General features: G+C 50.5%; 1 protein-coding gene across 3 annotated transcripts; it reads right to left on the bottom strand.

Annotated features, from left to right (window-relative positions):
• Positions 1-1,718: 1,718 nt before the first annotated feature.
• On the bottom strand, positions 1,719-25,475 carry ZBTB37 (zinc finger and BTB domain containing 37). 3 transcript variants are annotated; one of them, XM_064515596.1, is made up of 5 exons: positions 25,341-25,475; positions 22,419-22,528; positions 19,947-20,896; positions 18,431-18,530; positions 1,719-16,133 (listed from the first exon to the last, which is right to left on the bottom strand). In XM_064515596.1, exons 2-5 carry the CDS (start codon positions 22,437-22,439, stop codon positions 15,645-15,647), a joined length of 1,560 nt encoding a protein of 519 aa, XP_064371666.1. In that variant the 5' UTR covers positions 22,440-22,528; positions 25,341-25,475; the 3' UTR covers positions 1,719-15,644. The 3 variants fall into 3 exon arrangements, with proteins under 3 accessions (XP_064371666.1, XP_025956734.1, XP_025956737.1); XM_026100949.2 differs by lacking the exon at positions 25,341-25,475 and adding an exon at positions 24,818-25,032; XM_026100952.2 differs by lacking the exon at positions 25,341-25,475 and adding an exon at positions 24,818-25,031 and having other exon boundaries at positions 19,947-20,899.
• Positions 25,476-26,435: the final 960 nt, after the last annotated feature.

Genomic DNA, 26,435 nt, shown 5'->3' with positions numbered 1-26,435 from the left:
CCAATCTCTATATGGACAGTTCTCTCCTCACTAAGCCGTTTCCTGGGCCTATTAACACTTCCCGTTTCGAACGAAGGGGCCCTTCTCTGCACTCCCCGTCCCAGCGGAACAGAAAAGTCGGTCAGTCCTGCACTGTAGAGGTCAGTGGAAGAGCAACAGTCAGGTGGCACCTGCCAGCTGTGCTGAAAAACATCTTCACGCAGCTGTGCACTGAACAGCTGGTAGGAGGAAGAGCTGCCAAACCTCCTAATCCTCCTCGCCAACAGCGCTGACATGTCTAAGTGCTGATTAGTCACTAGCAAAAGCACCTCTTGGCCAAGGCCGTGCATCTATCCAAGTGGTGAGCTTCAAACTAATTTCACGGTAAAGTTACTGCAGTGGGGGTGTCTCTGGACCATGGCACCGCCCAACTAAGGTAATGCAACCAACAGCTGTAACCCTGTCCCCATTGCTCCACAAAGTCACAGCGCTGTCCTGTATGTGAATGGAGACTATACTTAACAAATGTGTTATTTCACCTGCAAGTTTACTCCTAGGGCTGAAGTGCCCTGGCCTGCTGCCCCTCCGCACGTGTGCGCTGAGCTCTGATCCTCCCCGGGGTAGCTACACTGCTGGAGGAAGGACCTCCGCCAGGGCTGGCTGCGAGACGCAGAAGTAAACGTGGTGAGCTTTCCTCCGAGACTTCTGCATTGAGGGCAGCTGTGTTTTAAAACAAAACAAAAAAGCCCATGAAGGCACAGTCCTGTCCTGCTGCTAGTGGTACATGTTATAGACGTGTTGTGCACAGACAGATGCTACAATGTCAGTTGATGGCACTCAGCAATGTGCAAACCAGTAGAACATGTCCTTATTTAAAAAACAAACAAACAAACACACACACACCACTCTTCTTCTAGGCAGCAATTACACAGCAAGCCAAGCAACGAGGCAGGCAACGGAGAAGCGCCAGTCCAGGGAAGAACTAGCATGAAACGATGCTTGGTCAGGCCCGGGCTCATCACGGTTGGTGGTGGTTTCAGCGAGTGCTTTCACCACGGGCCGAGGTGGTGTAGTGCTGTCTTTCCTTCCTCTGTTCTCCCGCAGGAAGGGCCGAGCAGCTGGGGCACGGTTTGGGCATGGCACGTTTCCTCCCCCGCTGTATCACGTGCTGTTGTACTCGCTCCCATAAACACGTGTGAGACTGGTGCCGTTCTTACGTTGTGGTGCTGAGGTTCTCAAGTACCGCGTCTGCTGACGCGCTGCCCTGGAGTAACACCTCTGAAGAAACACACTGTAGAAGATGGCGTGGGGGGGTAGAGGCTGAGGATGGTGAAAGAGGAAGGCTGAGGAAGTGCCAGGCTCTCCCTAGGTAGGAGTGCATTGACCCAAAATGCTTCCTCTGCCCTCAGCAGCTGGGACAACCCTGCGGCCGCAGCAGGAACGGGGTGCTCGGCCTGGTGGTTTCTCCACCTGGTGAGACGGGAGGGGGCTGCTCCTGCAGAAATGGTGGGACAAAGCTCATAGAAAAAGAAGGAAAAAGTCATCTAAGGTGATGGAAAAAGCAGCTTGAGCCCGCCTAGGCTCTCCCATGTTTTGAGCTTAGGGCAGCAAAGAGCGGTGCAGAGGAGGGCCCAGGCTTTCTCATGGCAGCTGGCCTCACCTGCGCAGGACCCTGGCCTGGCCCAAAGCCATCGCACCGTCAGAAAGGACCCGTCGGCTACAAGAGGCGGACAAGGAGCTGAGTATTAAACCATTTAATTCTCAAACCACTCACATGCATAATGTTCTTTTACACAGTGTTAAAAGAAAGAAGAAAATGCGATTTGTTTTTAATACAAACAGAATTTCAAGTATACATTTAGAGAATTTTCAAAGATTCCTAACCAAGTTGCTAAGTTTTCATTCACATTGTTCTTAAAGCTGTCCAACGAGAGCGCTTTTTTTTGCTAAACTGCTTTAAATGCAATTGTACAATCCCCTCTACCTTCATTTTCTCCCCCCTTCCCCAATGCTGCTGCTCTCACCATCGTTCCCTGGTCCTCCTCCAGCAACACTGGCCATCGCTGAATGCAGCCAGCCCAAAAAAACGTAGCCTTCCTATGAGCTTGTACCTGCCAGCTCACTGGAAGAGGAAAAGGGAAGAGATGCTAGAGGACCAGCTTGGGAACAGCTTGTAAAAAAAAAAAAATCATTTAAGAACAGTCTGATATCCACAAGTTACACACAGCAGGATCACACTCCAACCTACTGCAGACTAAGTGTGAACACTGACTTTGTCTTTTTTTTTTTGGAAATAAGGATTGCAACCAAAAATAAAATTAAAAAAAAAAAGAGAGAGAAAACGTAATTAGTACAGCAGGAAATTTCTTAACTGTGAAAATAAGTCTTGAGTGTTAGGACCTGCGTCCTAAAAAGTCTGATTTGTAAGTCAACAGTAGAAGGTGACAGCACAGTTTTTGTTATGTAGGGTTACTCTGTAAGCCAGCCCAGAGCACAATCAATAGGGGACAGAGAAAACCTTGGATTTATTTTATTTTATTTTACTTTATTAAATACTGAACTGACTAGGGCTCCATAGCCACAACCCAGTAACGCCGGCGTGGTGGCTCTGCGCCTTCAGCCTTAGCTCAGCCTGGTGCACGCGAAGGGGGCATCTGCTGTGGTGCAATCGGTGTAACTTCCGACCGAGTCTAAACGGGGTTGAAATAGTCGTTACAGGCAAGGGCGGTTTTTGACCAGTTACGCAAGTATCCCAGCACGTCAGCGCACGCCAGTCCCGGTAGTGCTACAGTGCGGCTGAGCCGCGCGCGGCGCCGAGGCGGACGCTGCTGGGCGTAGTGTAGAGGGGGCCGAGGGGTGCGGAGGGCCACCGCCGCCGGAGGTAGAGCCGCCCGTGTCCCCCGGCCGCCGAAGGCCTGGCCCCAGCGCTCCCGCCTCGACGCTGGCTCCCGACAAGCCACCCTCGGGCACGGCTGCCTCCCGAGCCGGCGACAGCCACACTCCTCTTATGATTTAAAGTGCATTTCTTCAGTAAAGGGATTTTTTTTTGTTTTTTTTTTGTTTTTTTTTTTTTAGAGGAACCTATTTAAAGTGCTGTTCTAGTTTGGAAAGGGACTCCGCTTACCAAAAAAAAAAAATGGCACCTTTTCACAAGACAGATCTGCTCCCTGGATGTATGTGTATATATATACATATTTATGCATTTATATAAATATATATATATATATATATAGGTACTCGGAGTCAGATCTGCTGACTAATGACCGACATACAAAATTTTTTTGTGTTTTTTTTGTTATTGCTTTTCACTGCTGCCTGCTCCCCTGCAGGCGGGGGGGGCTGGAGGCCCCTCCTGCCCTCCCAAGCCGCTACCTACATTCCCAGGGCAGGAAGCTCAGCCCTTGGTTTTGCAGCTCCCGCCGCGGCCCGGGGCCCGCGGGGCAGGTCGCTAGCAAGGGGGACAGGCGAGAGACCGAGCCCAGCTCCACGGGTCGCAGCACGGAGGGCTGGCGGCTGGGGAAGGCCCCCCCGCTCCCGCCCGATGCCATTTTCCTAGAGTCGCTTTACAGAGCAGACCTGCGTCTCTCCAACACCGAGGTAAGGAAAAACAAACCTGTTTTAAGTGAAAGCTTTGCTGCGAGAGTGTGTAGCATGGCGACCTCCGCACTCCGAGAGAGAGAGGTAGTTACTGTCCGCGAATCCTCTGCTGCTTCCTGCAACAAGTGCTCAGAAAAGAAAGGAAGAATCCTGTGCTCTTCATTAAAAAAGTCATCCCAGTTAAACCTTTCTGTCGAAGACGTACTTCGCTATTCCCTCTAAGAGGCTTTCATATTTTAGAAATTGATTGTCAGTTTAGTTCCTTACAAAACCGAATTCGGTTGGCAAGGCGCTACGCGGAGCCGCCCGCACTGCCGACGCTCGCGGCGGCACGTCTCCTACCACGCGGCCCCCGGCCGAGCGGCGCTCGGGCAACGCGACGCTTCCGCGGCGATTTTAATGGAAACGTTAAAAAAAAGGGAAAAAAAAAGCGCTACTGGTGTCATATTCACAGTGTCGTACAGGAAAACCGGGGGCGCGATCCGCCCTCGGCCCGGGCGCCGCGGAGCCGGAGCCCCCTCGGGCCGGGAAGGCCGCGGGGAACGGCCACGGGGACGCCGCGGGGCCCCGCTCACGCCTCCCGCGGGAAACCAAAGCCGCGGTTCGGAGGGAGGCCGCCGCCACCCCGTCTCGCTAGCGGGAGGCGCAGGTGGCAGCCGCCGCGGCACCTTCCGCCGCTCCTCGCCCTGCCGGGCCGGCGCTCGCCTTCCGTCGCTGACTTGCACGCAACGAAAACAAAAGCTTCACAGTAATCGACAGAGTTTCTCCAGACACGTAAACTCCAAGAAAACAGTATCGCGGGCGCACCGGTTCCCACGTCCAACCAAGGCCCTCGGCGCGTCGATAAACGAAGGGGCCCCGCACGAACCGCTGGGCTCAGGGCGCATCCGTCGAACGGGAGCGGACGGGAACCCGCGCAGCAACGTTGTCGGGTGCGAACGCGCTCCCGAGAAGTTTCTCATCCGTGCTTTCCGAGTCCTCCCCGCCCCTCCGCTGCCTGCGTTAAGTAATTTCAATCCTATCTTTCTCCTTTTACGCTGCTACTTTCTGCATTTCACAACCAGTAGTAAAACTAACCAATATAGCTTCATTTTGAGTTGCTAATTAGTTTCACAGTTTCTCGGGCCATAGCCAATGGTATCGGGTCCGACTGCAAACATAACAGGAAGGTTTAAATAAATAAGCTTCACTGCAACATAACAATAATGACGACATTTAACCAGCGATCCCAGGGGGAGAGGGTTAAGTACATTTACAAAAACTACGTAAAGCTGGAGGCTTAACATAACTGACAGTCTGCAAAAAAATTAATGCTCTGACTTTTTGTTTTTAAAGTACTGCCTTAGACATGCAGAAAACTAATATATCAAATGAGAATATGTCAGATTAAACAAGGAAGTTACACAGCAGTATTAAAAAGATACCTGAATATGTTTCAAAAGCTTAACTGATATGAACTAGGAAGCCCATTAAAGCTGCCCGTTTTTACATGATACTTCTAAGAAATTCTAACAAAAATACAGCTTGCTTTAGTCTAACCGAAACGAGGAGATGGCAGCTGCACTCGCGGCTGGGGAGCAGCTCGGCTTCTCCGCAGCCCTTGGTAGGCAAGATGCCATCTCACGGATCAACCACCGAGAAATTAAAAAAAAAAAAGAAACGGTAACTGAAAATCCGCTGGTAGGATAAGACTCTCTATCCCTTGTCCGCTTAATGCAGCACAGCCACGCGACTGGCAAGTATTTTATATCCCGGCGGAGCACCAGCGGCACGCGGAGCTGGCTGGCTTCGGGCAGTTGGCGCGGGGCCGTGCCCAGGCAAGCTCTGCCCATCTCCGAGGACGGAGATTTCGCGACCTCTCTGGACAACCCAACAACCCCCCGGGCGCCTCCGAGAGGAGTCTGGCTCCGTCTTGTCCGCACCCTCCCCTCGGCCATCGATTTTGAACGGGAGGAATGACAGAAAGGAGAGAATCAGCACTGAAACGAAAAGCAAGCTTCAGTCTTCGAAAGCTTCAACACATGATTGAAAACGTAACATTCAAAACCGGCACCTCCTAGTCTATCTAGCACTACCCATCCCCAGCCTTCATCTGCCACCCTGACGCTCTCCCCAGGGAGATTCAGAAATCCACGTAGCAAACCCGCAGCTGCGAGCGACTGGCTCGTGTCCTGCAGCGCTCGGCAAAGGCTCCCCGGCAGGACCCGCAGCTCGCGGCGCGCGCAACCCGCAGACGCTCTCCAGGCCGAACGCTTCAGGGCAGGGAACAGGGATCTCTGCCGGCGACCGAATTTCCAGGAGGCTGCAGAGCGCGGGTGTTCGCAGCTTCCCGCCCTCCCTCCTTGCCCGCACTACAGGTTGGTCCACGGCCTGCGGCACCTGCTCCCCGCCAGCACCCCGGGCCGCCGCTTCCGAGCACCTCGGCCCAGCTTCAGCGCCTGGGTTAACACACGCTGCGAGGCCTTTCCCAGCAGACACGACAGCTTCCCTCCGACAAAGAGGAAAGCCACCCGCCTCAGCTCCCCTCGCCGCTAAGCGATAGGTCTCCAGCTCTCCGTCCCCAAGGTTAAAAGATCTGGGCTCTGGCTGGGGGGCAAATGCCACAGCCCTCTCTCCCTCCCGTCCCAGGCTGTTTTCTGCAGCCTTGACGTCGGGGCAGAACTTCTTCCCACAACGCTACTCGCCAACAAGCTCTGAGCCTGCCAGACACCAGCCCTTTCTTCACGGAGACAAGCGGCCCCACGCGGAAAGCGCGCCTCCAGGACATCGTCGCTCACAGGGGCTCTCGGGCGGGACAACGACATACGCAGGGCACCACGAGAAGGCAAACGGAGAGGACACGTGAAACGGGTAACTGAGCTGACAACGGGGCATACAGAAGCCAGCCCGCCTGGCACGGCTAGAGTCCTTCCTGGGAACACGTCCCCGTCCTAGTGACCTCAACAGGCCGCCACTTACCGGGGCGTCCCTGGAGCGGGGCTACGTCTCCCCCACCCCGCGCGACCTGCGGCAACACACGGCGCGCCTAGCCGCGCAGCCCGACACGGCACGGCTGCCCCGCCACCCCGGCCGCACCTGCTGCTGCTCTCGGTGGAAACCTGAAACGAGAGCAGAGGGTTCAACAGGATGTCCGAGCGCTAGCGTTACTCCTTGCCCAGATTTCTGAAGCGGCCCCTCTCGCCCTGCAAAAACAACTATCTGAATACGTGTTAACGGCCAACATCTCCAGGCCTACTCCACCACCCTGCCAAAAGCCGATCGTGTTCCTCATTTGCAAAAGCCTTTGACAAGTACGAATACTTTCTGGTTCTGAAGACACACGATTCCCCTAGCAAGGGTCCCCTGCAGGCTCCCTACGCGCAGCCTCAACGCTGACGGCACGCCGGCATCTGCATCCTGACGCAGCTCCACCGCACCTGCAGCTACAGCAGCATTAGACCTCCTTCCCCGGTCACCCTGGCAGCCTTCGAAGTCCTCACGCCAAACCGACTCCAGAAAGAGCGATGCAGATGCCTGAAGAGCAAATGTAAGTCTTGAAAACAAGCTGGCTCTTCGGAGCTACCTTCCACGGGTGCTCTAGCGTGTGTGCGTGTGGCAGGGGGGAATCTAAGATTTTTTCAGCGTTTTTATGAAAATAATTAAAGCTTTAAAACAAAAAGAAGCATTTTTGGTCAGCACTCCAAAGCCATCAAAACGATCGTAAGGAAAGATAGCCATAACCATGCATTACGAACCCGTCACCCAAAGCTTCTTGCTTGGGTTTCTTCACCAACCCACTAAACACCAGTCACTGTATACAGCATACTGAAACTAGGGTTACTTAAAAAAAAATCAATTTGGCCCATTTTACATGAAATGGGCTACCTTTTTGTTAAAAAAAAGGTATTATTGAAAGATATTTGAACAGAAATTAAAGAAATTGCACATACACACTACTTTCTCAGCCATTTAACTCTTTTCTGCCCAACTAGTTAGCAGGCAAGGTCTCCATCAAGAGGAATTCCTTTCCTCACCAAACCCCAGTTTCACTAAGGCTGCGATGGATGATCCTTTGGGAAGGGATGACTTTCCTTTACACCCGTACAGCACATAGCACTGCTGCTGGAGAGCATTAAACGAACCTATTTGATCAGCAGAGGTAGGTGGATGCTCACTCTGCTGAATATCAGGGACACAAGGAGGCTTTCTATAAAAAGAGCCTCTGGAGTGTGGGCTGAGCAGAAGAGCAAGAAGCACAGCTGCTGCCAAGCCTGCAGGAGATGGGCTGAGGTGAATTTGTTCATAGCATTTGTTAATTCCTTGGAAAGACAACTTACTCTCCTGGACAGAAAAATCAGCGAGATTTTATCTTTGAGTCTGTTTCCTCTTTCCAGCTGCAACAGCAGAACATGCACCTCTATATAGGTTGCTAAAATTAAAAAAATACACCTGTAGGAATCAATAAATAGCAAAGGGCTGTCTCCTAAAAGTCTAAATTAGACACTAAATATATTAGCGACAGTTCTTGTGGCCTCCTCTCTCTAGGTCCCAGGTCTGCCAGACTACAATCTGATTTGCTGTGTTCTCCCTTTTTATTTTCAGAAGGTTTGTCAGAACAGACTTGTTTTCTTAGTTAAGTACCATGAAGCATGTTGCAATTCTCAAGCCTCTACTTCATATAACAAAGATCATTTTTATATACCTCAAAGACATTTAAAAGGCTAGAGAAGGCCCTGAAAACTCCTTTGCAGATTGCTTTAATCGCTCTGATAGCGCAGACCAGCCAAAGCCCAGCAGTACCTGGTCCAGTGGCAGCTCTACTCAACAAAGACCTCTCAGCTCCAACCCGGACTAGATACCACAGGTAAAAGCAGAGCAAGCTAAGAGGGAAGCGGCAGAGAACCCGAAGCGACTCTCTGCGGAAAGTCAAGCAGCAAAGACGCTGCTAAGACGCACTTTTAAAGTACTCCTTCAAGCCATCACCCAGCCAGGTCCCTGCAGGGGCACTCGACAAGCCACTACGGATACGCCCAGAGCCGAACGTAGCATACGACAACGCAGCACCAGAACGAAGAGCTGTGGATAAAGGTAGTACAGATGACAACAGAAGCAAACAGCTCTACCTAGCACCACCCTGTTAGCTTTACCCACCTCTGCAGCAGTCCCAGGTGAGGCACCTCGTCTCTATCAGATGCCTGGCTGTACTGCTCTTGGTAGCAATTTCTGCAATACCAAGTTATACTGGATGAGAAAAATTAAAAACAGTGTTTTAAAATGGTAACCCACACTGTTCCCCCACAATCAAACTTTACCCACCAAGTCTTAAATCCTTCCAAGGTTGCAAATCTCTAAGATTCACCAGCACAAGTGCTTAGGTCTTATTTGTATCTATATTTTTGTCAACTAAGATCTTTCAGAACTCCCGTCTAAAAAGGTTCCTCCTATTTCCAAGACGCAACATTTCTCAAGCTGTAATACTTTGGTTTACAACTGGATTAAAATATAAATTAAATAATAATAATGCTAAATGAGTTTATATTGAAAGACTTTATATATGTATACATATATATGTATATACAGGTATGTGTGTGTGCACTCCCTAATGACAGCTAGAGGAAGCAAAAGTCATTCCCCAAAGGCTTCTACTCTTCCAACTAGCAGGTTAAACATATCCATTGCAACAATTCCCTGTGCATAAAAGCTAATGAAGCACTGGAAGGTGGCACTGGTAAACAGCTGGATCACACAGACTTTTAGGAACAGAAAGACAATAAATTATAAGAAGCAGTAGTAACTTGTTCACAGTTGGGATGAGGATAACATTATAGGAAACCTGAATTTTCTACAGTCCCCAGGAATAAAAAGTCAAACAGATAACTGCAGATTACAGCTGGATATATTTTAGTTAGATCTAAAAGAAAACATCAGATCCAACACAAAGAAATGGTAGAAACCACACCAAACTTCTCCCAGCACGCTAAGCTCTAGTACCATCAGATTCAGCGGGAAGATTCCCAGTAAGTCCACTGGGACCAGTATTCAGCCCAGTGACGCTTCCATCTCAGCCTCTGTCTCAGCGACAGGGACTTTCACAAGCAGGAAGATTCCTTGAAGCCAACTCAATCCCCAGTCCAAAAACACCATGCTCCCAGTCAACTTCCTCTTCAAACACCTAAACTATTGATTCTACTTCTCCTTCAGCTAGCGTCCCAAACATCACAGTCCAACCTCTCCTAGTCCCAGCCTCTGTATTTTCCTATGCTTCTCAAAAGAAAACTTTTCAGCAATAATACCAAGGCAGCTGGAAATATTTTAGAGATAGTAGGACTCTGCAGGTAATTTTATAACCTACTTACTATGAGTGAGTTCCAGATTAGGAATAATCTGGGTTTCTAGTTAGACTAACTGCAGTAAAACTCTGGCCTGCTGCACTTTTTTTTTTTTTAATCCTAAAAAGCTGCAAATCTACTCCAAAGTATTCCAAAATGCTCTAGCAGGCATTGCTTCCAAAGAGCAGCCAGTGGCGTTTGCATAGTTCTAGCTTTTATTTGGTTACAAATATATATATATGTGTGTATATATATATATCTCTTTTTCTCTCTCAGTATACATACATATATATATGTACGTATGTTTTGTATATTAAATTACTTTTTGAATGCCAATGATTAAAATAAAGATTCTTAGCTCATCTGTAGGACCTTCCACTGAAGATGTCAAATCCCTGTGCACGGATCCGACCTCACGCTATGAGGAATACACGCCTCGGAGCACTGTTATCACTGTTTCACAGACCGGCAGACCAGCTCGCTGGCAAGCAGCAGCAGCTCCGCTGAAAGGATCCAGGTGTCCCGACTTCAAAGCCCAGTTCTGGGCTCCTAGGTCACCCTTCCAGGGGAAACTCGGAGCCCAAACCTTGACAGGATCAGAAGTGCCGTGAATCACAGCTCCTTGACTTCTCCAACCCCCAAAACGTTTCCAGCAGAGCAGAAAAAGCATTTGGCGTCACTGATCTGAAGAATCACTTGGATGCTTAAACTGTACAGTTAAATTAGCAGGCACGTCACGCATCAAACAGCCGATTTTTAAAAAGTTTAAATAATAGGTTTAAGGGGTGCTAAATTTTGTCGGTGTTAAATGCATGACTCAGTCTATCTTGCAAGCTACATTCCACTCAAATAATCTGCATCTTCTCAGTTGCCTTTTTTATACATTAGCTTCTGCAGGAAAGACGAAGTCAGCAGCAAGTAAGCGCTACAACTCTGCTCTTCCCAGAGGATGGTTAGGGTTGAATCACCCAAAGGCAGAAGGACTCTGCTCAAGAATCAGACTGCTGAATTATTCACAGAACTGGGCATCAAATTTTTAAGTGAAATTAGTCCTGTGTTGAGGCGTGGGACTGACTGCCTTGGAAAACAAAGTCACCTGGTTGTCACAGAACAAGAGCAGGACAAGCAGTGAGATCTGTCTTGTCATCCATTTCCCCCTTGATGTCGAAGAGGGCTGAAATCCTGGCGCTGTGCCTTCGCAGTCACGCCCGTCTCCGCTACGCTTTTCAACAAGACTGCGGCTTGTTCCAAACGCAATGCCAGCTCTGAAGAGCTGTCAGCTGGCAACCGAGTCAGCCACTACCAACCTCGGCGAGATTTCAAACAGCAACAGAGACACGAAACGCTTTCTATTTCTCCTGCCGTTCAGCCACCCAAGCTTCTGAAAGTTAAATTATACAGATCACAGCTTGAAAATATGTTAGCAAAAATCTGGGTTAAGTCAAAGGACCGAACCTGATGCTAGGAGGGACAAGCAAGGGGTGCCCAGCAAGGAACTTCCAGGGCAGTGACTGGTAAGAAGCCCCACAAGGGAATTCAGCCACGGGAAGCGGCAGGAGGATGGTACAAAAGTGAGACAGGATTGCTCACCTGTGCTGGCTGCTCTGCTCCTTACCAGGCTGATAACCCCAGATCTTACTGGGCGGCTCTAAGTGTGGTCTCAGCCTCCTGTTACGGGCGCACGTTTCACAAACCCTCCTCGTTCATCCTTTCCTATCTAGCTGCTGGAAATGAGAAGCAGTTTTTGCTTTCCCATGCTCCCCTTACAAGAGAGCAGAAGGACTTTCTGCTTTTTCCCTCCCCCAGCTTCACACCAGCCGTCCTCCCATGAGGAGGAGAGCTAGCCCTTCCCCGAAGCAGCAGCACAGTACGAACATGGTTCTTGCTATTTTCACAGCTATTCACAGGGAACCGGGCAGCAGCAGGGCGACGTTCCCTTCCCCACCGGGGCTTTCTGCAGGCTCGAGGAGATAACCGCAGCACTTCACATCTGGAAGGTCTCTTTGCGACAGCAAAGAACGAAGAAACGCGTTTCCCTTCCACTAAAGGAAGCTGCAGAAATAGATTATGCTTCCCCTCTTGCCTGAGGCAAGCAAACAAATTGGTTAGTAAGCCCTAACTCTGAAGCTGGCAGAAGTGTTAAGTAGAGAGGTATTAAAATATGACGGAGTTCTCTTCACACCCTCCTTTAATCACAGTTGAAATCACAGTTTTGGCAAAGGGGGAAAAGCTGCAGTTAGATGGGGAAACGCAAAGCCGTGCCTCAACCCATCACAGAGCGTCCGTACTCGGAAAGCTGGCGCCTGCTTCTCCACAGCTTCGGTGCAGCTGCAAAGAACGATACCGTTTGCCAAAGCAGACGCAACCAAAGGTGTCATCAGTCTGTTAGGAAAAGCAGCTCCAAGTAGCTATGCCAATGCTGGAAAACCACTATGGATTTTTTCCATACCGTAGACACCCCCCAGCCCCCTATTCTCCCCCCTTGGCCTTCTCTGCACTAAGAAAGTCCATCACTGAAAGAAACGTTTGATCAACGATTCCTTCCGCACTGGTTCCACCTCCTAGCGCAGATGAGCCTAAACTGTTTTCGGCACTGTTCAAGAAAATGTTAGAGACGCCATGATTTCCACACATACATACATACACATACACATCCATTAAATGTACAGAAATAATATTAAAATGATTCCCACTACCATACCTTATACTGACTCTAGCTACAAGCTATAAACTTCACCTCAGTGAGGCCTGGGCAAGAATATTGGCTCTTTTGCATGCAATCAGAAATGATCGTTTATACAGTGGCAACCTCCGCACCAAAAAAACAGAGAAAAAATGAAAACCTTTCACAAGCTTTTTTGTTTTCAGACTAGCCTAGAACAATATGAAGGAACAATTTCATGGTTTTCACCAGGCCAATTAGAAGCAGTGAATCAGCAAGGAAGGATGCGCTGATCTCATCCCGGACTGCTAGGATGCTCCTCCGTTCACAGTATCAATACAGTAAAACAAAAACAAAAACCTCTTCAAGAAACTCACAGCTATGCCATACAAATAAGGCATTCACCATTTTATGTCAGCCCTTCATCACTAAGCCTTGATGGATCGGTTGCCATCTGTTTCGGAAATATTTTGCTTGTATAGCAGTTACTGCACCTTCACCCCTCTCTTCACAGCAAGCTTAGCAGGGAAACTTTCCCACTATATTTATATATAATATATGTATATAAATAATTTTATGTTTTTATAGTTTGGTAGTATTCTTTTAAAAGTTCTATTTTAAAACACTTAAAAATCTTTTAAGTAACTAAAGTAACTTTTGATGCTCTCTAGTGTGAACAGGATAGGATTTCAAAGTTTTTAACTTTTTTCCTTTTTGATTTTTGGTAACTTCAAAAGCTATGACTAAAGCAGCATACTCTGCAGACCTCCATTCCTCCCCACACCTCGATTGCAAGGAAACCTACCTTAGCCACCCTCTTATCTCCCATCTTCCGCGACTGCGCTCTGGCAACCTGACTGTTTCAGTACAATTCTGTTTGACCTTCGACAGGGAACTGAACGTGGCTGGTCCCTCGGGTGGCCGCTCACAACATCGCTCGCTGTGCGACGATGCGCTTGACGGGAGAGGAGAAAGGGACAGAAGGAAAATGAAGGTGAAATAGCAGTTTTCCCCGGCTGAAACAGTCAACAAAATCGTACTTTGCGGGGATCCCGCTCGGACACCCGCAAAGGCTCCTCTCGGAGGAGCACGGCCCCGCTGCGCCCGACCCTGGCGCCGAGCCCTCCCTTCCCTTCCCCGCGCAAACGGATGCTGGAGCCACGTCTGCTTTTTGAGAGAGAGGTGGGAGGAGCAGCGAGACCCCCTGCTCGCACAAAACAGCGGCAAGGTAAGAATACTTCGCCCTTCTCTGACTCCTTCCATCTAAAGGGGTAGGAAAACGATCATCATTCCCAATTTGCAGGTGGGGTTACGCGAATTTCCCTGTGCCCCAAATTGTGCAGCCGGGCAGCAGGACAAGCTTCAGTTTCACTTAGTTAGTCGACTGTCCGCCAAGCCCCCGCTCCGACCACTCGCCCAGCTTTCTTTGCCAAAGCAAGACGAGACGCACTTCGTTAACGTCTCGCTGTTCCTCCCACCAGCTGAAGGACCAGTACTTCATCCTCCCTTATCACACGCGTTACACGGCCTCAAGAGAGTTCCTTCAACCAGACGTCCTCTCCCAGTTCCAACCTGCACAACCTGTGGCTCGTTTCCCCCCTCCGTTACAAACGGCCCAGCATCAGAAACAAAGAAAACTCTTAAAATATTGCATATTTTTAAAAAGACTTCTTCAAAAGATGTCAAGATATTTGCACTTATCTACCTGTCCCATGCGTTTCCGGTTATGAAACACGTAAGCACGTGCAAACACCCACAATACACAACGCAGGCATCTCTCTGGGTTTGCTAAACTTGCTCTAAACTTCAGAGCGGCTTAGAATATAAAAGTTTAAGTCCATGCAAGGGAAGAGTTGTGATTGCTCTAGGAACCATTAACTTCAAGCTTCCTGAACCATTATGAGGAAATAAAGTAGGGTTTTCTTTTCTTTTTGCACTTCATTGATAAAAAAGTTATCAAACTAGTTTGTAGAAACACGGTTAAAAGCAACCACCCATGATTGCTTCGCTGGGATTATAGTATTTCAGTATACCATATTGCTGTTACAAAAGATAAGTGCGCGTAGAGGTGGGAGCGGGGGGAAGGACGACTTTGGTAGCCAGCCTCTAACTCATCGATTCAGCCAGTCCGGAAACCTCTTCCTAACGCTTGGCAACGTTTGAAGCATGGCAGTGCACCGGTCGGGAAGCCAGAATGCTCTGTGCTACCCCGATCAGCAGCAACAAAGGACATCCCGCCTCCGCAAAACCCTTCCCCCAACACATTAGAGTCTAACACGAACCTCACAGCTGCTACATTTCACTTTCAGTAGCCTAAGCGCTTCAAATTTTGCTGAACTCTAGAATACTGCTTTATAGCCGTGCCCACTTTTAACAAGGGGCATGAGGCCACGCGCCCGGAAAGGGCAAGCCAAAAGCCCTAAAATAATGGTTTAAGTAAAAATGTAGAAAGAGACACACTGAGGAAAAAAAGAAAAAAAAGACAGGGATAAATACACTCAGGCAAGGCAGGTTCCACCAGGACAGTCTCTGTTTTTCTTTAACGTGGCAACTACCTGGGAAAAGGTGAAAGGCAACTGCATCTTGCCCCTGCTCTCCCCTTGAGACGGACCAGCAGATAGGGCGAGGACAGCCCTGCACACGAGGCCCACTGGATCGGCGTGGCTAAGAGCCACCACCCCCAGTGGGACCCAGCTGCTGGGCCAAAACGCTGCTGAGAAATAAAAATGACTGCTTGTCCCGGATCACTACCAAATATTAAAAAAATTTAAAATCCTGTCGATCCCTGAATCAGAAGTTGATTGACACAGTTGCTTTGTTTTTCCCCAAGAGGATGAGGAGTAAGGGAGAAAAACTTTTAACACTATGTGTGTGTGTGTGTGTGTGTGTGTGTGTGTGCGCGGGTGTGTGCGGGTGTGTGTGAGAGAGAGAGAGAAAGAGAGAGAAAAGGTTTTTCTATTTTGGCAACATCTTGGGAGCTTCTTTCTGTCCAGTGGTGGCATTGCACTAATTACAGTACCAGCCTGCCAGGTTGGTGCTGACTCTTTAGAGCCAAAATGGGAAGACGGTCCTTTCTCCCCAGACTCTCCGGCCGTATTTCAATCTGGCCCAGTGGTGGACACAGATCCCTGTGCCGTCTCCCCCACGGCAACAGCTTCCTCCTGCGGCGGAGATTCTTCCTCCGCCTGCCCCCGAGACGTGACGGTGGTCTCGGGGGAGATGCTGTGGGGCCCCTCCAGAGGCATACAGCCAGGGTGGTTCTTGCGAAAGTGCTGGTTGAGGATGGCCTGGAAAGGGAAGCTTTTGCCGCAGACGTGGCAGTGGAAAGGCTTGTTGCCCGTGTGCTTGCGGATGTGATACTCCAGCTGATCCTTGCGGGTGTACTTCTTCCCACACATGCGGCAGACAAAAGGCGTGATGCCCATGTGCAGGCGCATGTGCCGGTCCAGGCTGCCCTTCTGGTTGAAGGATTTGGCGCAGTAAATACAAGTGAGCCGCGGGTTGTAGCGGAACCAACGCTCCGAAACCTCCTGTTCCCGGAGATATTCCACGTAGCCGCTCACTCCGATCATGGCCGATTCCTCCCCCTGTGAAGGAAGCAACAGAGATTTAAAGATCGGGTAGCTTAAAAAAATATTACAGGAAAGAAGATCAGTTTCTTCCTCCACTAGGCCCCAACCCAGTCAAGCACTGAAGCAAGTGCCAAACCTAGAAATCAACACCACTAACATCCTCAACCTCAAGCACACATTTAAGTGCTTAATTGGAGCCTTGGGGCTGGAGACAAAGGAGCAATCAACTAGAAACCTCGGTGATGGCTGCCCCATCTGCCAAGTCATTCACTACATCTGGAAAAGAAAATATAACCCTTGTCAGAAGGGCACTTAGCCGCTGATTGAGTTGTGGATCAAATGTATCAACAGACATTACTATAAAAAAAAAAAAACTTGGGCCAATTTGATTAAAATATGGTACGCTGTGTTCTGTTTTACTGACTAAAAGGTTTTTTTAAATGCTGATCAACAAGCTTACAGTAAAATGAAAGCAGAACAAAGTATAATTTACATCTGAAACTCTCCAGGTGTTTTACAGTGAATCACGTCTGACTAAATGGTTATGAAATCAATACCACCTCCGCTGTATTGCAGAAGAGAATCTGCGGCACAGACCACAAAAACGACTCGTCCAAGTCACGCAGCAAGGACTAGCAGGCTCCTCCTCATCCTCTGAAGCCAGAAAGAAAAACAACCCTCCAACCACAGGCTCAGGCGCTAGGATAGCCGTATGCACCGTTCTCTGTAGCCAGGTATCATACTCAGAGATAATGCAAATGGACAGTCTCCTGAATGCCTCCGTGCTGGAGGATGCAGTACTTGCAGTCCAAGTCTTACACCACTCCTGATGATGCCAAATGCAGACAAGCAACCGGTGTAAGCACAGGAGGGCTTCTCCGGCGGCAGCAGGACTGCGCGCAGGCGAGCAACAGCGTAACTGTGCCAGGCGCCATGAAATCTGCTTGTCCAAGTAGCAGCAAGCCGCTCAGGGCTAAACGTGATGAAGCAAGCTATGGTACTTTCCATTCTACTACTGCACTAGGCAGGGATTACGGGCAGGCTCTATTTATAGCACAAATATGGCAACACCAGGCGAGTGGAAGGTGATGATACTTTCCCACGTAAGTGGAAACCTACGGTTCTAAGCTTGAGGCCATCTCACCATGGAGAAAGAACAGTAGCTTTTCCATACTGAAAGCTAAAATTGCTTTGCGTGTTGCATTTGCCCTAGAGGATTAGTTTGACCTGAAATTTTCTAGATGCGTTCTGAGGACACAAAACAAAGCTTCGGCAATGTGTGAAAAAAAAGGTATCTTTTCTTTCTTTCTTTTTCTTCTAATTGAAGTGATTGCAAAGCAGACAGAAATTGTGGGGGTTTTTTCTCCTCAATTCACTTGGTCTTATTCAAAGTCAAAGCTGCCTGCTAACTCCTCACCTGCTCCCAACAAAGTCATTTGATTAAGAACTGACACGTTATTTCCTAATGTGTCAGGAACACAGGGTCACTCTACAGCTGCGGTGGGTGAAACATTTACACCACAGTGGCACTACAACGCGGACTGTATGCAAGAACAAAATTATACCAGAATGATTAAGCGCAGATCTTGCCACCGGGCCCCGCTTTTCATACCACCGTGCGGCTGTAGTCTACACCCCACCGCCCGACTGCACTTTTGTGCCTCTCTCCCTCCTACCTCAAAACTGTGCCCTACCCCAGGAAACCAAGGGAGTAAGTCAGAGCCACTTTATGCTGAAAACGCTGCTATGCAGCACAGTCCCTTGGGGGCGAGACAGAGACCCCTGCTCAAATCCGCAACCCTCTAGCACCCTGGTGACACTTCCTCCAAAGAGTTTACTGGTGTAGTACTTGCAGGGCTTGGGGAATGTTCTCGGTACTGGTATGGAGAGATTCCGATTTTGTCGCCCCTCAGTCTTCTACAGAAGCCAGCTAACAGCTCTTAGGTTAGCTCAGGCCTTTGCTGACAGCGTTTTTAGGGCAGATCCAGCTCTGCAGGTGAATGGGGCTTCTCCTCAGGAGTTGGTGGCCTGCCCAGAAGGAAGGCTGATATTTTGCGCCCTCGGACAACAAGAGAAACTCCTCACACTTTCCAGGTATCTGGCTGAAATCCCAAATGACAGACCAAATCAGTCTTAAACCATACCCTGATAGCATAATTCTGAGTGCGAGCAACTAAACATTTTGCAACCATAGTAGGTCCTTATTTTGCAGACAGTTTTGCTGGCAAATATAAATTTATATACTACATCACGACACAGTCGGCTTAACCTTCAACGCCAATGCTTACTCGTGAACTTCTTGAGCTGCCTACCTGGGAACTGGGCTGCTTGGGCTCATCCATCCGCCCGGGAGACTCGCTTTTCGATCTGTACCGCTCAGCCACAGCAACCATGCTGCCAGAAGGGCTAAATCTGTGGGGTGGGGGAAGAGTGTAAACGGAGTTTTTAATGGGCATCAGGTCGCTATGGTGTTTAGAACAATGGGTGAGCAATAGAGGCACCTGTATAGCATCTCTTCATCCTCACCAGCTAACACACAGCAGGCGGAACGCGGAACAGTGCAAGTATAAAGGAAAAACCAAGTCATACTGGTCTGTGGTTTCAGTCTTAACATCTGAAAAATAAAACTGAGTCATTTGGCTTCTAGTTCAGTAACAGAGAGCTTTTCGGTTGCTATTGCAAGTACCCTGATATGGGCCCAGTGACTCAGGAACTGTGCAACAGCAGAAGACACCACTCCTCTACGGGCACCGCTCCTTCACCACCCTCGCCCTCCTCCCCCTCACAAGAGTGAAACTGAGGCATCACAGCAGTGATGTGATGGGCTCCAGGTAGGAAACAGTGGATATTGAGTGCAGTGTACAAAACAGTGCCCAAAGTTAACTGATCCAAGGAAAAGAATTAAGAAATTAGGAAAGGACTGCTGTCCCAAGGGCCAGCTCAAGATCATTCCCAACAGTACAGATCATACATTGATTTATCAAGCAACAAGCGATGGAATATCCACTGCTTCCAGGTTGCTGTTCCCCCATGGGACCAGAGGGATTGAGCTAGAAGAAAAGAGAGGCAGATGTGAAGGGAAACCCCACAAACCCAGAAGATCTGGCCTTTATCAGATCCGTTCTTTGGTCTGAGCTCAGGGCAAGAAAACAAATGCTGGGGTGGAGGGGAAGCAGATGGATGGAGAATCAGTACACAGATTTCCTCACCTATTATAAATAAAGGCTTTCTGCTCTTTTGTATAAATCAAGACAACGGCAGAGGCCGATAGGCTCCCCACTTCAGTCACTTCAGAAGAAGTAAACCCATGACCCACTGCTGTCCTTAACCACTGGGAAGAAAATTTCCTCTTGACCTACAGCTGGTGTCCAGCTCGTTTCCAAAGAAGAACCATCCCCAGATTTTCAGGCCAAAAGGCATCATTACAATGGTACTTTGCATAACGCATACTCTATATGACCTAATTAACTCCAGCACTGAGCACAGTATCTACAGTGGCTGAGCTACATCTTTTTTAGACAAAAATCTCACTCAGCTGAAAGACATAGGTAGATATTCTGATCTATGCGTCTGTAAGTACTAACAGTTCATTTCCCAAGCTAAGCTGTGCCTGCAGATCTGAGTCTGATCACTACCTAGCCAATATATTAGAACCAGAAACAGGTCTACTTTCTAACACCACAAGGAAATTCCTCCAGTGCTTATGCTTAAGATAGTCACATGAAATACAAAGGGAATATGATCAGAAAAGGCCAACCCAGCTAAGTGGAAATCTTTCACAAGGTGCTCTTACAGCCAAGCTCAGTAAATCAGCTAAAGAAAACTCACCTGTCAATCTCACTGCTGGTTGGCCTGACCACTTTGGCCCCTGAGGACCCTAACGTGTAAGTCTCTTGGCCCATTGGTCCGTGGCCCGTGGTGTCAATCACCATAGCAGTGACCTCCTCGGCACTGCTCCCATCTTCTCCCGACGGCTGATTCTCGGCCGCCAGCCACTCCTCCAGGTTCTCCGTTTTAATGCGCACTCCTCCCAGAACCCGGACGTCGTCGTCGTTCCGTCCCCCGCGGTCTCCCACGCCTGTCTCAACATACCACTGTCCTGCTCTGTTAATCCGCAGTATGGGCTCCCTGCTTTCCACGTCTGAGCTCTGCTCAATGATCTGGGGGCTGGTGGACTCCTCTGGAGGGCTGAGCTCCCGGATGTCCAGCACGGTGCTCACCTGGCCCAGGCGACTCCCTTTCGGGGTGTTGTGACGGGGGCTCAGAGAACGGTTCAGGTTTGGCGTCACCCGGTGAGACTCTGGAGGTCTCTCCTGATGCTTTGTCCTGGTCTGGCTCAGTTCGGCTTCCACCTCTGCCACGTTAATTTTGAAGTGAATTCCCTCAAGAATCTGCGTGCATTTGTCTATGATGTGCTGCATCTGCAAGAAACTGGCAGCCGTTAGGTAACTTATGATGTCAGCCAGCTGCAGACAAATCCTACCGGTGTAACAAAAGGAAAGGAGCTGCTCAAAAACAGAAGGATTCTTGATGACAGAAATGGAAACGGTGCTCATTTCGTTCAAGGACATGTGGTCGCGGAAGTAGGGCGAGCTGGCAGCCAGCACCACCTTGTGAGCGCGGAAAGCTTGCCCCTGCACGTTGACCACGATGTCGCACAAGCGGCCCTGCATGCGCAGCTGATTCAGGTGGCTCAGGACAGAGTTGCTGAAGTCAGGAATCTCCAGCTGAATGTTCCCACTCTTCTCCATGGCTGTCCCAGTTGCAGGTGTACAACCCTACTGAAAGGGAAACAAAAAACCCCCCATCATTAACCGAGCCAGTTCACTGTCTGCACTTAAAACATCTTTCATCTACTTTCACTCAGTATGAAATACTGAGAGCTATTTCACTGTTTAATTTGCAAGAGGCTTGCAGCAGTTCTCTGATCTTTGTTCTGCACATCACCCTTCAAAAAAATCATATTAAAACACCCCTGATAGGTCCCTATTCCCTATGGCTTCAGCGTTCCAAACAGCTCAGTTTGAGAGCCTCAGTAAAAGTGTATTTTCATTGTAAAGGGAACATTAAAAATGGTTCAGATTCTAAAAATAGGTAACCGATTGCATAATGGATTAAAATACTTAGCACTTGTACCTTCTAAGCACTTTGAAAGGGGGATGTAATATCGTTATCCCTCCTTTATAGGGCAGGAATCAAGAAGGAGACATGGGGGCCTAAATACTCCTCAGAGACTTTTCAAAATCGGACCAGCACACATTTGAGCTTGAGATATCCTAAGCATATCATTTAAACCAAGATATTCCTCATTTGTGGCACTTCTGACACACGGCAGAAAATATGAAACAGGCCAATGAAAGAATCCAGTTCTCAACACCAACTCGTCAGACCATCCACTGGGCACAAACAACTCCATGAAAACACAAGCAAACATTTGTGTACTTTGAGATTTTGCATACAGCAAAATATGACTTACGAACAATACGGATTCACAAAGAAACTTGCTTAGTTCCCTTCCATAATTCTTTTTTTTTTTTTTTTTTTAATAATCCTCACGTTTCATTTTGGCAAAGTCTGAAAAGGAGCCCTGACCATATATGGTAAAAATTCAGAATGATCCAAAATTAGATGTAAACTCACCAAAAAAAAAAAAAAAAAAGGAAGAAAGGAAATATATTCATTAAAGATCACTTGTGGCATGAACAACTTCCAAGTTGGATGGCAACTGAAGTGTCGATCAGGCAGCGCGCTGCAGACGTCAAAACAATTTCAGGCAGTCCAAGAATATACCGGCTCATATTGTGTCTGCTCCGAGAAATGTCAGAGCCAAAGGGACTAGCACACGCATAGAGTTAAGCGTATGTGCCTTGGAAGGGCAGAAGCCTATAGCTTCTATGTTTTTCTTAATGACTGCTGCAGGACAGTGCCTGTTTATACGCCAAAGCAGACTTTGTGCAAACTTGGCAAAATATGTTACTAAACCTGAAGCTGCAGAGCAGCCTGTCAATCTTATGAAGTTGTGCAAAAAGATTACTAAATGGTACGCTGGCTGCACATCGACGGGCGGGCGAGATCAGAATCTAGGAGCTGCTCGAAACTTCACAAGGCACAACTTCACCATGCCACATCTTAAGACTTCTTCTCCCCTTCCCCTACCTTTGAAAGGAAGCGACTAGAAGAAAAAAAACACGCACAAAAAACACAGAAGCAACCGTAGCATACAAGCCTATGTCAACACGATGGTAAGAGCAGAACTTCAAACGTACAAAACACAGTGAAACAGAAAATGTGATGTCTCACCTGTAACGTTAACGGTAACATGCAAGGAGGGGAATGGGGCTGGTATCCTTTCGTCTTCCTTTCTTCTTCTGATGTAGTAAGAAGGTCTTAAAACTTTTTGCCCCCTTCCCCTTTGGAAAGAAAAAAAAGAAAAAAAAATGTAGCATGGAGGAAGCGGGTTCTGCCTAGCACGATCGAGAACGCCAAGTTCTGCCATTCTTCATTTTGCTGCCGGACACAGCACTATTAGCAGCATGAGCTACCTATAACATGCTGTCCCACCCCTAACCACAGAGGCAAAGAAATACTGAATCTTGTGAAATAGATCTTTCCCAACTGTCTACTCAGTGTTTTTAATATGTGGATGGTCATTAAAATAAAAAAATGGAAACACAAACAATTTGAATCACTTATTTCCTCTGTTACGCGGCTGCTGTCTCTGGCCCCAACCCTGCAAGCATTTAAACACACGCATAGTTTTACTCATGTGAGCCATTTCACGGTATCAGTAGGACCACTCACACGGCTGAAATCACGTCAAGTATGTGCACATGTTTACAGGATGAGGGCCTCTAATCTCACCATCTTCCCAACCGCCGGTTTCTAAAGCGATAAGATTCGAAGCATTCTCTCAATAAAGGCAAACAAGCAGAAACCGCTCCGACATTCTTTGCGCGTGAAACACCCCCGTGGAGGCGGCGAGCCCCGTGTCGCGGCACCCTCGCGGGCAGAGCCGGGAAGCCGCGGCTCCCAGGCAGCGGGCAGACACCGGTCATCGGAGTCTCGGGAAGTCAGCCCGGGACACGCAAAGAAGGGAAAGAAGAAAAAAAAGAAAAGAAAATCCAGCGCGAGCTACCAACGCTGGCAGTACGCGGCCACGGTCAGATGTCAGCTACTCTCCAGGGAGCCCAGAACACTACTTGTGAGCTTGCTTGCTTCTGCTCTGAGGGCAGGGAAAATCAGCCTGCCTCTCATTGCAGGAGAAAAGCACCTACGAAGCTCTGTTCACCTCAATACCGAAGAAGGGGTATTTTAGGATGTGTTTTGGGGACAACCGAAATCAGATGCTGGCAAGCGGGTAATCCTTCCTTTTGCTTTTTGAACGCCTCTTGTCAGGAAATAAATTCTGTCCTCTTAGGCAGGAGGTAATGAGCTCACACGCCTCGGCTGGCGCTGCAAGGAGATCTCCATTTCTGTATTTGGTGCTGCACTGTACGTTTGCAGCCACCGTCTTCACCTGAAGGATAACTGGGATCTCCTGCTGAGCAATGCTCTTTGCAGAGAGCCTGTCGAGACACTTACCTATTCTTAAAACAATTTAAAGCGTCAGCAGCAAGGACTTGGCCTTCCTTATCTCAGAAAATGCCTTTTACCCTACGAGATAACCGCAAGTACTGCGACCAGCAGAAATTCTCGATCCATCAGGCCCTCACGCAAAGCTGGGACTGATCAGCAGGTGCTGTCCACTCCGAACACATCCTTCATCAGAAAACAGGCAAGCTTGGGAGCTGTTTTATAGGAAGGACTAAACTGAACTGAAAATTGTTGGTATTTGGGGCGGAGAAGGTTCACCGCTCCTGTTCACCTGGACTGCTTTCAAATTAAAGATCTTAAGAAAAATAAAAAAATCAATTCTAAATTGAAACGAGAGATGTTGCCTTTCTGATCCGTCTACTCCTTTCCCTACCTCTGCTAACAGAACAAATTTAACAACGCTTGTTTTTTCCCCTAAATTGCTAATAAGTGACGACTCAAGGCCTTCAATCCTGGAACGAGGCGATCTGAGCTAGTTTTCAGCCCTCAGAGCTGCAGAAAGAAGTCCGACACCACAAACAAGGTGCACGAACAAGACGAACAGAAATGCACCATCCACTCAGAGCAACTGTCTCTGAAAAATAAACCAACCAGACTGACAACACGGAGCGACTCTTCCCGCGCACAGGGAGCTCTACGCTACTGACAGCGCACGGGGGTTCGGCTTCCTTTGGACACGTAAATGCCCTTTGCTGCAAACTCCTACCTGGAAAAGGTGACAAAACAAGCACTGGGTAACTAGCTGCTAGAAAACGAGCGTGAAACAGAGCTGAGGGGACCAACGCGTGTCTTGAGCCCGTCCAGCACGGGGGCAGACGTTCCCCCGCTCGCCCTGCCCGCCGCAGCGGCCCCGCTCAGTCCCACGCCTGACGCCCTCCCAGCCTCGCGGTTTACGCCGGGCCACCGACGACAGCCCGCGACGCTGGCGCTAGCGGCCAGGGCTCACGTTAAATCGGCAAAACGCGCCGCTCTCGCGTCCGTTCGCTCCGCTGCTCTAGGACGGCTCCCCGGGGGTGCCGCGCAGGGCAAGGCGAGCGAGGGGCGGCCGGGCCCCGGGCCCCGGGCGCTCCCGCATCCCCCTCGCCCGCAGCAGCGCAGACGCTCACCTGAGGGCACCGGGCAGCGGCTCGGCAGCTACGCGGGAGAAAAAGTAACTCTGCCGGCCCGGCCGCGGCTTTCAGCTCCCGGAGCAGCTCTGGGAGGCCCGGGCGGACGCCGAGGGGGGCTCAGGGGAAGGGGCCCCGGCGGCGGCAGCTCCCATCCGCGCAGCGGCAGCCGGAGCGAGCGCCCGCCGCCCGCGGGGCACCGCGGGGCTCGGCCGGGCCCCGCCGCTCCCCCCCCCTCCCCTCGGCTCGGCTCGGCCCCGCTGCCAGGCCGCAGCTCCGCGTCCGCCCTCGCCCGCCCGGCGGCGGCCGGTCCCCCCCGCCGCCCCGAGGCCTCCCCGCCCGGGAGCCCCCCGGCGCCCGGGCCCGTGGGGGCGGCGGCGGGCGCGGCCCCCGCCGGCGGCCCCCTGCGCCGGCGCCGCGGGCGTGACGGCGGCTCCCGGGCGGGGCGGGCCCAGGCCTCACCCCGCCCCGCCCGGCGCGGCCCTGCCCGCGGCGCCGCGGCCCGCCCGGGGCCGCTACCTACCTCCCGGGGGTGGGAACGGCCCCGAGCGCCGTCCCGGAAGCGAAACCCCCCCGAGCGGGCCGCACCCCGGAAGAAAACTCCCGCCCGCCCGCTCGCGCGGCTCGCATCGCTCCCCCCCCCCCGCCCCGCCCCCGCGCCGCCGCCGCCGCCCTGGCGCGGGCGGGGCCTCGCCGCCGCCGCCGCCCGCGGGCGGGAACCAAGGCGGCGGGGGCCGAGTTGCGCGGGGAGCGCCATCGCTGCTGCGCGCGCGCCGCCGCCTTCCGGCGCCAGCCTATATAAGGGGCGCGCCGCGGCTGCTACTTCCTTTCGGCGCGCGGCGGCGCGGGGGGCGGCGGCGTCTGTGGTGAGTGCGGCTCCCCCGCTTCTGCCGGCTCGGCTCGGCCCGGCCCGGCCCTGCCCTGCGGAGGCGGCGGGGCCCGCTGAGGTGCTACGGGCGGCGGCTACGCCTTTGCGGGCGCGGATGGAGGAGGATGGAGGGGGATTGGGCGCTCCCGCGCCGCCTGGGGCCTAGCGCGGGGCGGGGGGGTGGGTAGAGCCCCGTGGGGGGGTTGGAGGGGGGAGGAGCAGCGGCCCCAGGAGGGGGGTTGTGGCAGGGGCGCGCTGTGAAGGCCCTGCCACGGGGGGAGGTGTGCGTGCAGTGGAGGCCCCGTGGCAGGGGAGTGAGGCCTGTGGGGTGGCAGAGTTCGCAGTCTGGGCAAAAAACGTGCTTTTTTGCTGGGCAAAGCCCCCAGTTTATACTATTTCGGGGGCAGCAGTGCTTCTGGGGTTTTTTGCCCAAGGTCGGACTGTGGTAACTGTGGGATGTGTGGTCAGAAGCAGTGTGCTGCCTGCAGTTGAGGTGTGATTTGGGAGCAGCTTTGAAATGGGAAATGCTTGCTCTGTTTTTGCTGTGTAAGAGGCTTTTAGGGAGATGCTTTTGGCCAGTAAATGGAAAATGCTGTGCAAAGTGTAGTAGTAGTTTTGTGGTATGGTTAAGGGTTGTGTGGCCATCCATAAGCTATTAATCAGGAGCTGATGTCCTTTTTGGGGAGGGCCCTTTACTGATGGAGAAAGTCTGCTGCAGATCAGTCCGTTTGTAAAGGCAGGTCAATGTTT

The sequence above is a fragment of the Dromaius novaehollandiae genome, chromosome 8 (assembly GCF_036370855.1).
Source record: "Dromaius novaehollandiae isolate bDroNov1 chromosome 8, bDroNov1.hap1, whole genome shotgun sequence".
NCBI classification, from domain to species: domain Eukaryota; kingdom Metazoa; phylum Chordata; class Aves; order Casuariiformes; family Dromaiidae; genus Dromaius; species Dromaius novaehollandiae.
Note: the sequence above shows the minus strand (reverse complement) of the source record. Positions and strands in the feature narration are given on the sequence as shown.